Source organism: Emiliania huxleyi (assembly GCF_000372725.1).
Source record: "Emiliania huxleyi CCMP1516 unplaced genomic scaffold EMIHUscaffold_801, whole genome shotgun sequence".
Taxonomy (NCBI): domain Eukaryota; phylum Haptophyta; order Isochrysidales; family Noelaerhabdaceae; genus Emiliania; species Emiliania huxleyi.
In genome coordinates this window covers 1-9805 of record NW_005196013.1, presented here as the reverse complement: position 1 = coordinate 9805, position 9805 = coordinate 1, and the positions used below count along the sequence as shown (strand labels likewise).

General features: G+C 65.5%; 3 protein-coding genes across 3 annotated transcripts; 2 read left to right on the top strand and 1 right to left on the bottom strand.

Moving 5' to 3' along the window:
* Nucleotides 1-3948: 3948 nt before the first annotated feature.
* On the top strand, nucleotides 3949-5226 carry EMIHUDRAFT_42521 (hypothetical protein; the record flags this gene model as incomplete). Its single annotated transcript, XM_005759256.1, has 1 exon — nucleotides 3949-5226. A coding segment is annotated over one exon (1278 nt), but the record flags the coding sequence as incomplete, so codon positions are not given.
* A 1650-nt stretch (nucleotides 5227-6876) lies between these two features.
* Nucleotides 6877-8709, bottom strand: EMIHUDRAFT_121152 (hypothetical protein; the record flags this gene model as incomplete). Its single annotated transcript, XM_005759255.1, has 1 exon — nucleotides 6877-8709. One exon carries the CDS (start codon nucleotides 8707-8709, stop codon nucleotides 6877-6879), a length of 1833 nt encoding a protein of 610 aa, XP_005759312.1.
* Nucleotides 8710-9056: 347 nt separating this feature from the next.
* Nucleotides 9057-9713, top strand: EMIHUDRAFT_121151 (hypothetical protein; the record flags this gene model as incomplete). The annotated part of the gene is made up of 1 exon (XM_005759254.1): nucleotides 9057-9713. A coding segment is annotated over one exon (657 nt), but the record flags the coding sequence as incomplete, so codon positions are not given.
* Between the last annotated feature and the right edge of the window lie 92 nt (nucleotides 9714-9805).

Sequence of the window (9805 nt, the reverse complement as noted above, 5' to 3'; positions counted from 1 at the left end):
AGGCACGCCGCCCCACACAGGGATTTTAAGGAGAGGAGTGTGATGCGCTAGCCGTCGCCCACCCTAGGGAGTCTGCCTCTTCCTATCTCTTTTCGCAGTCTCTCGCCGATTCTCGCTGCAACCCTGCAGCAACCTTCATGCCACCTCGCGGCCGTCCCACTCTCGTCGTTCTCTCCCTTGTCACTTCCTCCTCTGTCGCGTCATTCTCTTCTGCCTCGTCCTGCGCCGCCGCCGCCTGCCGTTCCCTTGTTCTCTCGGCTTCTTTCGCCTTTCGGCGCAGCTCCGCCCTCCTTGCTGCATATCCTGGCCCCTCGAGTCAACGGGCCCGGCCCCCGCCTCGGTCGGACTATTTATTTATTGATTGAGCCCCCAATGTTCGTCGCGGCCTTCGCCACCGCGCTGTGCCATGCTCGCCTCCGCCCGCTACGAGCCACGCCTACCCGCCAGGCCAGCGTGCGGTCCTCGGTGACGATGCTTTTCGGCGGCTCCCGCCGTATACGATTTGCCGAGCTCGACGAGACGCAGGTGTGTGGTTGGTGTGGGAGAGAGTGTGGGTGCGGTGGGACTGACTCTCTTGGCGCTGATGTGCGGCAGGCCATCAGCTGGGTGCGCTCGTTTCCTTCTCGCTTTCGGCGGTGGGGAGTGCTGGAATGGGAGTGCTTCGACGCGCCACCGCTCGAGTTCTCTGACAAGCCGATTCCGACCGGGACGAGGCTGCGCTACTACACGCGTGGCGCGGGAGGCGGCCTGGAAGAGGACGGCAACTTGGAAGTGACCGTAGACGGTCCCGCCGTCGTCTTTCGACCAGCTCGAGGCTCTGTGGATCGATCCAGGCAGGAGGCGGTGATCTTTGCCCTGGCGCTTGAAGCTGCGCGGAGAGGTGCCCTCTCTGAGATTGGCAGGCTGTCACCCGGGCTGTACGCGCCATCGGGGAGGGAGGGGCGGATGCTCGCGAAGATAGAGAGCGCGTGTGCCTCTGATAAGGCAGGCCAGTACAGGCGGTTTCGGAAGGAGGTTGGCCTGTGGTGATAGACAGCGACGGCGTCGTGTATTGTGTATGTGTTGCGGTCTCGTTGCGGACCGGGAAAGTTTGACGAATTTTCCCTAATTCATAGTGAACTTTCTCTCTCATACACGTATTGCCCTGTGTGGTGCGGCTTGGACAATTTTCTGTCATGTTTATAATGTGTACAATGTCCCGAATGTGTGTGTGTTTTACCGTGAGAGATTACGTAGAACACGTATGTGCATCCGTAATGTGCCGAGATGCGTGTTAGGAGCCGTTAGGTTATGGAGACTCCATATGCGCCGGTGCGCCGTGGCCGTGCCGCGTGTGCCGAGCGGGTGGCGCGCCGTCATCACTCACACGAAGTTCCTATTGTAGTTTCGCGTCGGCGGACGTCTACTGGTTGCCGTTGATTTGAGGCGCCTCTCCTCCTCCAACAGATTCCCACGGCCATTCGCGCCGCCACCGGTGGGCGTGCCCGCCAGGGCAGACTGTAGCTGCGAGAGCAGCTCGAGGTTGTCGAGACCGAAGACGGGGAACTCGCACCACTTGTGGTTGGGGCCGAGCGCCTGGAGCTTCCGCATCGGCATCTTCCACGCAAAAGATTGCATCCAATTCTCGGCGCGCGCATCCTCGCGCCTGGGCTGCGCGTGGCTGGTCCCGATGAGGTCCACGACATCACCGTCGCACTGGCAGGTGCGCGACTCGTTGTACCCCGCAGTCACAAAGTGGCGCCTGGCAGCCCGAGTGTCCGTGATGCCCTGGGCACGGACGTCGGGGTAGCGAGCGAGATAGCACGCCCAAGCGTTGAGGCTCCTGTCGCAGAAGGCCACCGACTGCCTCAGGGTGAGCACCGATGCCTGGCCAAGCTGCCGGTCGACGTCGTTCAGGCGGTGCTCCTGCCTCTTACGAAGCGGAGTAGGAGGAAAGTGCACGAAGCTGCGCCTCGTGCTGGCGAGTGGGAGGGTAGACCCGCGTGGCAGTGCCGACTCGGGCGGGCACGGCTTCTCTGAGGCAGCGGCGCCCGCCGCTGGATGAAGGCCGCGGCGCCATATCACGTAGCTGAAGCTGAGCTGATCGCGCAGGGTGTGCTCTCGCCAGCGAAAGTAGGTGCGTGATGGCCAACTCTCATTGGGGTGGCGCCGTGCGCGAGGGCCAGCGCCGCCCCAGAGTTCGGTGGGCTGAGCCCCTGGCGGTAGAACCAGTCAAGACCGTGGCAGGCCCGCTCACCCACGCTGATCTCATGTTCTTCGAAGAGCTTACGCCTATTCCGCCGCCGCCAGCCCCGCCTCCGATGGCGCCCACGCCCCCGACTACTTCCCCGTCTCTAATGGCAGCGGCACCCTTTCCATGGGCCTTTGCTGTGCCTTCGCCGCTGGTGACCCAACCTCCTCGCCTGTGCAGCCTGCATGGCGGCGCGCATCTTGCTCCCGCCTCGTCCCCGCCACTGCCACCCATGGTGCCGCGGCGATCGGTGCTCGCCTAGCTAGGTACGACTCCAGCCGTGATCTGCTGCGCGTTCACCTCGCTCCCAGCTATATTACACTCAAGTTCAAGAACAGAGAGGTTCGCCAGAACGCAGAGTACGGCTTTCGACCTCAATCGTTGTGTACCATTTTATTAAACAGGTCGTACTAAAATCCGGCCAGAGACAGACACGCGGCCACCGAGAGTGACAGTCAAATCCGGATGCGAGTCTGTGTGCACCCAGTGCAGTCCCCGGACCCCGCACACGATCACAAAATCACGAGATGTGGGGCGGGAGAGCGAACCGACCGCCTCCAACTAGTCGAGCCCCGTGTTCAGGAGCGCCGCTCCCGCCTTCTGCTCTGCACCGCCAGCACCATACTCACCGTGGGCAGTCACGGCCGAGCACCACCATACATCGTGTGCGGCATGGCAGCGCCAGCTGCCAGATCTGAGCGGGAGAGCACCGCTGCTGCCACCTCCTCCGCGCGCATGCCCAGTTTCAGGCCGAGGAAGGCCACGCCGCCGTGAATGCGACCAGAGCGCCCCCATGCTCTGCTTGCTGCGGTGACGTCGGTCTCTGGCAGCAATGAGCCTTCCAGCCTCCAGACCCTGGACCCGGCCGGCGTGACACACGCGGTTGTGGTCCGCGGGCGAGGTTGGTAGCGCTCCGATACCACTTGTGGGGCGGCGGGCATTGGTGTGCGCACGTTTCACGAGCGGTACGTGGGGGGTCGCAATGGGGGGTCGTCGCGCAAGGGGGGGATAGTGCGATAGTCAACGCAAGTGGCCCGCCGTCGGATCTATGTTCCGAACAGTGAAGAGTGCTTTTCTCTTAATAAATAAATAAATAAAACGGACACGCCAAACAAGGGGTGGGAGAAGGACAGCGTGTAAGGTGCCTATATGGGCTTCCAGTATCGGACCTTCAAGACATGCGCTTTTGGCCGGTGGCCTCCTCGGACATGGTACCTCCGGTGAGATAGTGGCTGCCAGTTCGAGACTGGGGCCGATCGAACTTGATTTGTTCGGAGGAGGAATCCGGCCAGCACGGGTACAAAGAGGGGTACCCGGAGAATCCCCAGCTGCGGAAACGTAGTGTCGCTCAAGAGGTGCGATACTGCGGGGGAGTGTAAGGTGCCTATATGGGCTTCCAGTATCGGACCTTCAAGACATGCGCTTTTGGCCGGTGGCCTCCTCGGACACAGCGTCCCCACCTGCACGAGCAGGATCGTGTAAGGACGATCAGGGACACAGGGGAAAGGCATTTGAAAATTCTTTTCTCTCCTTTGGCTTGTGCGCGGGAATTAATTCTTTTTTGGGCTGATCGCAGCTGCGGAAGCGGAAGCTCTAAGCCAGGCCCGCGAATGTGGCTCGCAGCGAGCGGATGCTCGGGCGTCGCCCTCCGTGCGACCAACCCGGGAGTGGGCCGCTGGCTCGGCCCGCATGCTGATGGCCGTGGCCGAGCCGTGCAGATGGCTGACCTCACCGTCGACGTCGCTGTGGTGGGCGGTGGCCCAGCCGGCTACGTGATGGCGGCGCTGCTGGGACGCTCGGAGCACTCGGTGGCGCTCGTCGACCCCAAGCCGGAGGGCGCCTGGCCCAACAACTACGGCTCGTGGCGCGAGGAGTGGGAGGCGCTCGCCGCATCGCTGCAGATGCCGGAGCTCCTCGACTGCGTCAGCACAAACTGGGCAGTGACGGATTGCTTCTTTGGCGGCTCGTTCGACACGCCGGACGACGAGCGGCTGCGGTTGGATCGCGCCTACCTCAAGGTCGACCGCCTCCGACTCAAGGCCCTGCTGCGGGAGAAGCACGCGGCGACCGGCGTGCAGCTGCTGGAGGGCTACGCGCCCGCGGCCGCCATCGCGCCGAACCTCTTTGACGGCGGCCTGGTGCATGACGCGAGCGGCTCGACGCTGACGGTGAAGGCGTCGGGCGGCGGCGGCGGCGGCGACGTCCGCGTGCGCGCGAAGCTCGTCGTCGACGCGACCGGCTTTGAGTCCAAGCTGACGGTGCGCGAGAGCCCCGCCGCGGGGGGGCTGTGGAAGGAGCTCGCGCCCGGGTACCAGATCGCGTACGGCATGTGCGTGGATGTGGCGGGCGACAAGCTCGCGCCGTACGACGCGTCGGCGATGACCCTCTTCGACTACCGCACCGACCACCTCGTGGGCTCCGACCTGCTCGCAGACGCAGAGGAGCGGCCGTCCTTCGTCTACGTGATGCCGAGCGGCGAGGGGGGCTGCGACGGCTGCGGCGCGTCCGCCTTTTTCGAGGAGACGTCGCTGGTGGGGCGCGGCGAGCGGCGGCTCGAGTTCGAGACGCTCAAGCAGCGGCTGATCAAGCGGCTCGCCTTCCACGGCATTACGTACAGCGAGGCGAGTGTGCGCGAGGAGGAGTACTGCTACATCCCGATGGGCGGCCAGCTGCCGGACAGGACGCAGCGCGTCGTGCCGATCGGGGGCGCCGCAAACACCGTCCACCCGGCGACCGGCTACCAGCTCTGCCGCATGCTCGCCTCGTCAACGGGCGTCGCCGCCGCCCTCTCTGCCGAGCTCAGCAAGGGCGACGGCTTCGACCCGGACGCGGCGGCGGCCGCCGCGCACGCCTCGCTGTGGCCGGCGAGCAACCGGCTGCAGCGCGACTTTGCGGTCTTCGGCGGCGAGTTCCTCGGCTCGCAGCCGGTCGAGATCCTGCGCGGTTTCTTCGGCGCCTTTTTCGCGCTCGAGCAGCAAGTGTGGGGCGGCTTCCTCGCAGGGTGGCCGGGGCTACCCGGCAACGAGAACCACGCGACGTGGCTCGCGCGCGTCCGGTTTGGCATCACCATCGCGCTCAAGTTCCCGCCCAAGGTCGCCGCAACCTTCGTGGCGTACCTCGCCGCCTTCACGGCGGCGTACGGCCCGCTCATCCTCAAGTCCATCTTCACGCCCGTCTTCGAGATTGGCGTCGGGCCGCCGCCGCCCGACCCCGGGCTTAGGGCGCGCCGGCAGCGCGCGCGCGACGTGTACGTGACGGGCGACGCGGCGGCCAAGCGCGAGGCAGTGGAGATGCTCCGGTCGGGGCGCGCCGGCGGGACGCCGAGAGGGGAGCCATCGCCGCAGGTGGAGCTGCTCGAGGAGGAGGAGGCGAGGGAGGAGGAGGCGCTGGCGGCGTGAGCGGAGCAACAGTAAAGCCACCGCGCTCGAGAGAGGACGATGGACACCCAGTCCCGGAGGCCTCGGGCCCAGTCTGAGCCGAGTCCAGACCCAAACGGGGCGGAGAGAAGATAGGATAAACGGAGAGAGATGTTGCGCATGTATGGCGGTGTGCGATCTGCGTATACTGGGTACTGCGAAAACGGAAAAAGTCAAAAAGTCTTTTTTGTTTCGACGTAAATAAAGAAATGAAACGGACACCCTGCGAGAGGAGAGATGGGTAAAAAGGAACAGGTTCGAGGTTGCACGGTGTACGCGCAGCCTGACGTGCATGTGGTTTATCCCGTGTTAGACGAGCACGAGGGGCCGTGAGAGGGCGTCAAGCTAGACCCCCGTACGGGGTGTGGACCCTGAGTTGACCAGGGGTTGTGCGCCGGGCCCTCCTGCTCGGCTCCAGCGAGTAGACAAGTGTTTTGTCATCAACAGAGAGTAGAAGGATCTGACCTCGGGGCCGATGTGACCAAGCGCTGGTAGCGTGGTTTAACCTCACACCCATGGTCTCACAGTGTGCCGGCAGTCGCCGAGCAGTGTCGCTCACACAAGCCGCAGCACAAGTGACTGAGGGCCAGTGAGGGCGAGCCCATCGCTGTCACAGCTGTGGCAGCCGCACAGTAGGCTGTGTCAACTGTGCAGAGTGTGTGAGCAGCAGAGGAGAGCTGCTCTCCAGGCTTCTGTCGCAAAGAGCTGCATGCCACCGAAAGCGCTGTCGAGGTTCGCCGAGCGCGGCGCAGGTTGAGGGAAGCCGCCACCGACGAGCGCGTTGGAGTGTATTCACTCTGGGCAAAGACGGCCGCACGCACACGACCTGCGGTCGTGCGGCCGTCATAGCGGCGAGGCGCGGGACCGTCTGTGGCGAAGTGGGTCGCGTCCCTCGATTTCCTCAACTCACGGTCCGCTCCCTCTAGACGTGCGCGCGGCCCGCGCCGCGGGCGGCGAAGATCAGCATTTGACGCGCTTTGGCACGAGTGGTTGCTCTCTCCCGCGACAGCCACCCGACCGACAGGGAGTTTCGCTTCGCAGACGACAGAGTGACTCAGAGAGTGCGAGAGAGACCCGACCCCCACAGCCACACCCCCTGTGTCGCCCAAGCTGCTGCATCCCCCCACTTTCCACCATCACCACACGTACTACCCCCCGCTCGTACGACCCCCTCTCGTGCCTCGACCGGCTGACGCGTATATCTCTTTCCGCAACCGCGAACCGCTCGCCTCATGGATGCAATCCCCGGTCCGGATGCAAATAGTACTCCGACCTCGAGAGGCGCCGCAGCGCATCGAGCGTCGAAGTGTAGCAGAGTACTGTCAAGGCTAGGCTAAGGCAGAGCAGGACAGTGTAGGCAGCCCCGAGGCTCGAACCGCTGGGCAGCAGGCCGATGTTTGTAGCGTCGATGGTCGCGTCGTCGTCTGCGGCATCAACGACGCGCACGATGAGGAGGATGAGGGAAAGGACAAAGGCGGCGAGCTGGACGCCAAAGGGCCGCCGAAAGTGCTTAGTTAGCTGCGTCAACAGGCCGAGGCGAAAAGCGGCGGTCCTGACGATGATCCCGAACAGCTGGGCGGCGATGACGCTTCGTGCGACGACGAGGACGACGAGCGAGATCAGCTCTGGCAGCACGCGCTCAAAACGCTCGCTCGAGCGGCGGAGTTCGAGCGACTCGTAGAGCAGAGAGAGGCAGAGCAGGGTGTTGATGGAGTCAACGGCCATGAAGACGATGGCCACCGACACCCGGCTCGCGTAGCCCTCGTGCGAGATTGCGCCGGGGGGGACGGGGCGCATTGGCGCCGGCTTGCCGTCTGGCGTGCTGTGCGGGCGCCGCGCAACGGCGCCAAATGCCGCGGCGAAAACTACGCCTCGATACATGATGGCGATGACCCCGTCGGCACCCTCGGTGGCACCGCTGGCAAGAAGGTGCGGCTGGTGTCCTCGGCCGCCGCCCGCCTCCTCCTCGGCGCTCGGCGGCAACGCCGCCTGCTCGTCCCCGTGAGGGCCATAGCTGAGGAGGAGGGCGAGCCAGCAGAGGAGGGCGCGGAGGAGCACGGCGGCGGGAACGGCATGGCCAAAGGGCCCGGGGTTAGTGACGGCCGCGTGGTAGGCGGCGGATGACGTCGGTACGAGATACGGCAGCTGCTCGCGGCTCTCTGGCGCCGCCAGGCGCCACACGGGGCCGCGCAATGCAACGCCGATCGCGACGACTGAAGCGTTGCTCGCAATCGTCAGCAAGTTGACCCAACGACCGGTGGGGTATACGTCGTAGTAGCGTGAGCGCCGGCGGCGTAGAAGGAGCAGTCCCGTGCCAACGCAGCACGAGAGGCCGCCCCAGAGGTAGAGACGCCAAAAGTGCAGCGCACTGTCCGCATAGAGCGCAAATGGCGACAGCGGCTCGTTGCGCGCCACGGAGAGCATCGAGACCTCGAGGGCGGCGGCTCCGCCCATCAGCCCAGCGGCGAAGTGCGTCGACGCCAGGAATCCGCGCTGCACAGTCGCCGCGAATTGGAGCGCGAGCGGGAGTGGCACCTGCTCCTCGGCGGTGTCGATGACGGAGCGAGTGTTCCCACTGAGCGCCAATGCTGAGCGGGCCGTTGCCGGCGCGTCTACCTTGCGGAAGGCGCCACGCTTGGCTGGCGCCATCACCGCCTCCACAGGAGGGAGCGGCTTTGGCTGCGCCCGCAGCGTACCTGGAGTGGTCGCTGGCAGAAGCAGCTCGTGATCAGCGGCCGCCACGGCAAGCACGTCGTCGTCGGTTGCGGCCCTCGACTCTGCACGCGCCCGCTGTCGCGAACCTGGCGGCAGGCGCACCGGTGGCAAAACGGTGGCGGCGACGGGAGAGGCAAGTGGCGAAGTTGGCGGCAGTGGTGGCGGTGGTGGCGGCGGTGGCGGCGGTGGCGGCGGTGGCGGCGGTGGCGGCGGTGGCGGCGGCGGTGGCGGCTGCGACGCGAGCCCTGTGTCTTCCGTGGCAGTCTCCAGCCCCGCACGCCGAGCGGCTCGCCGCTGCCGCCGCAGCTCGGCCGCGCTGGGCTGTGCGGCGACGTCTGCATCGGCCATGGTGCAGCGGTTGGGGGAGGCAACGATGGGAACGTTTCATCGTTCGTCCTCTCCGCCTGAGAAGAATCCCCCCTTTTTCGACGCCAGCGTAAAAACGGTTAGTGGTGCACTAACCTCCGAGAAACCCTTCGGGTCGCTCCTCATCGCAAACCCTGTCAGCAGAGTCCTCCTACGGGAATGTACGTTAGAGCTACATACACTGAAAAAGAAATCGCGGGGCGAGGATCCCTACCGCGCCTGGCAGTACTTCCAGCCTGCTGACCGGGGGGGCCGCCGAAAGGCTGCCGCCGTAACTCGAAAGCGGGCCGGATCCCACGCGAGGACGGCGCGCAGCGCCCTGTCCTGCCATGAACGGAGCGCCAAGCTCGTCAGCCGGCCAGGATAAGCCGCTGCTCATCGCCTCCTGGAACGTGGCCGGCTGGGAGGCGACGCTCCGGTACATCAAGGAGCACTACAAGACGCTGGATTGCTTCTTCGAACGCCATGGCTTCGATATCCTTTGCCTGCAGGAGGTCAAGGTCACGCGCCAAAAGCTGTCGGCCCACAACGCAGCCTCGCTCGGCGCACACAGCGTGAGCGGCTGGGAGTCGTTCTGGTCCTGCTCTCCGAAAGGGTTCAACGGCGTGACGACCTTTGCGCGCAAGGGCCTCACGCGGCATGCAGACGCCGCGCCGCTCGGCAAGCCCGTGGATGCGGAGGGGCGGTGCGTGATGACGGACCACGGCGCAGTCGTGATCTTCAATGTGTACGTGCACGCCACCGGCAGCGACACCGACGGCTCTCGGCGCGCAAAGAAGCTCGAGTTCCTCGAGGCGGTCCGCGCAAAGATGCGCGCCGTCCGGGCGGGCGGCCGTGCGGTGTGCCTCGCCGGTGACCTCAACATCGCGCGGCGCGCGGCTGACGGGCCGTGGCAGCAGGCCTTCCTCTCGCGTGCCTCCCTCCGCGCCCACGGCCGGGTCGAGCTCGTCGAGGGCGACGGCGAGGTTGCGGGCTGGGGCGACGAGGTCAGCCGCCTTCGGACCGAGCTGGGCAGGGCGTTCCACCGTCGCGGCGAGGGGGGCGCGGCTGGCGGTGCGAGCCGGGAGGGGGCGGAGGC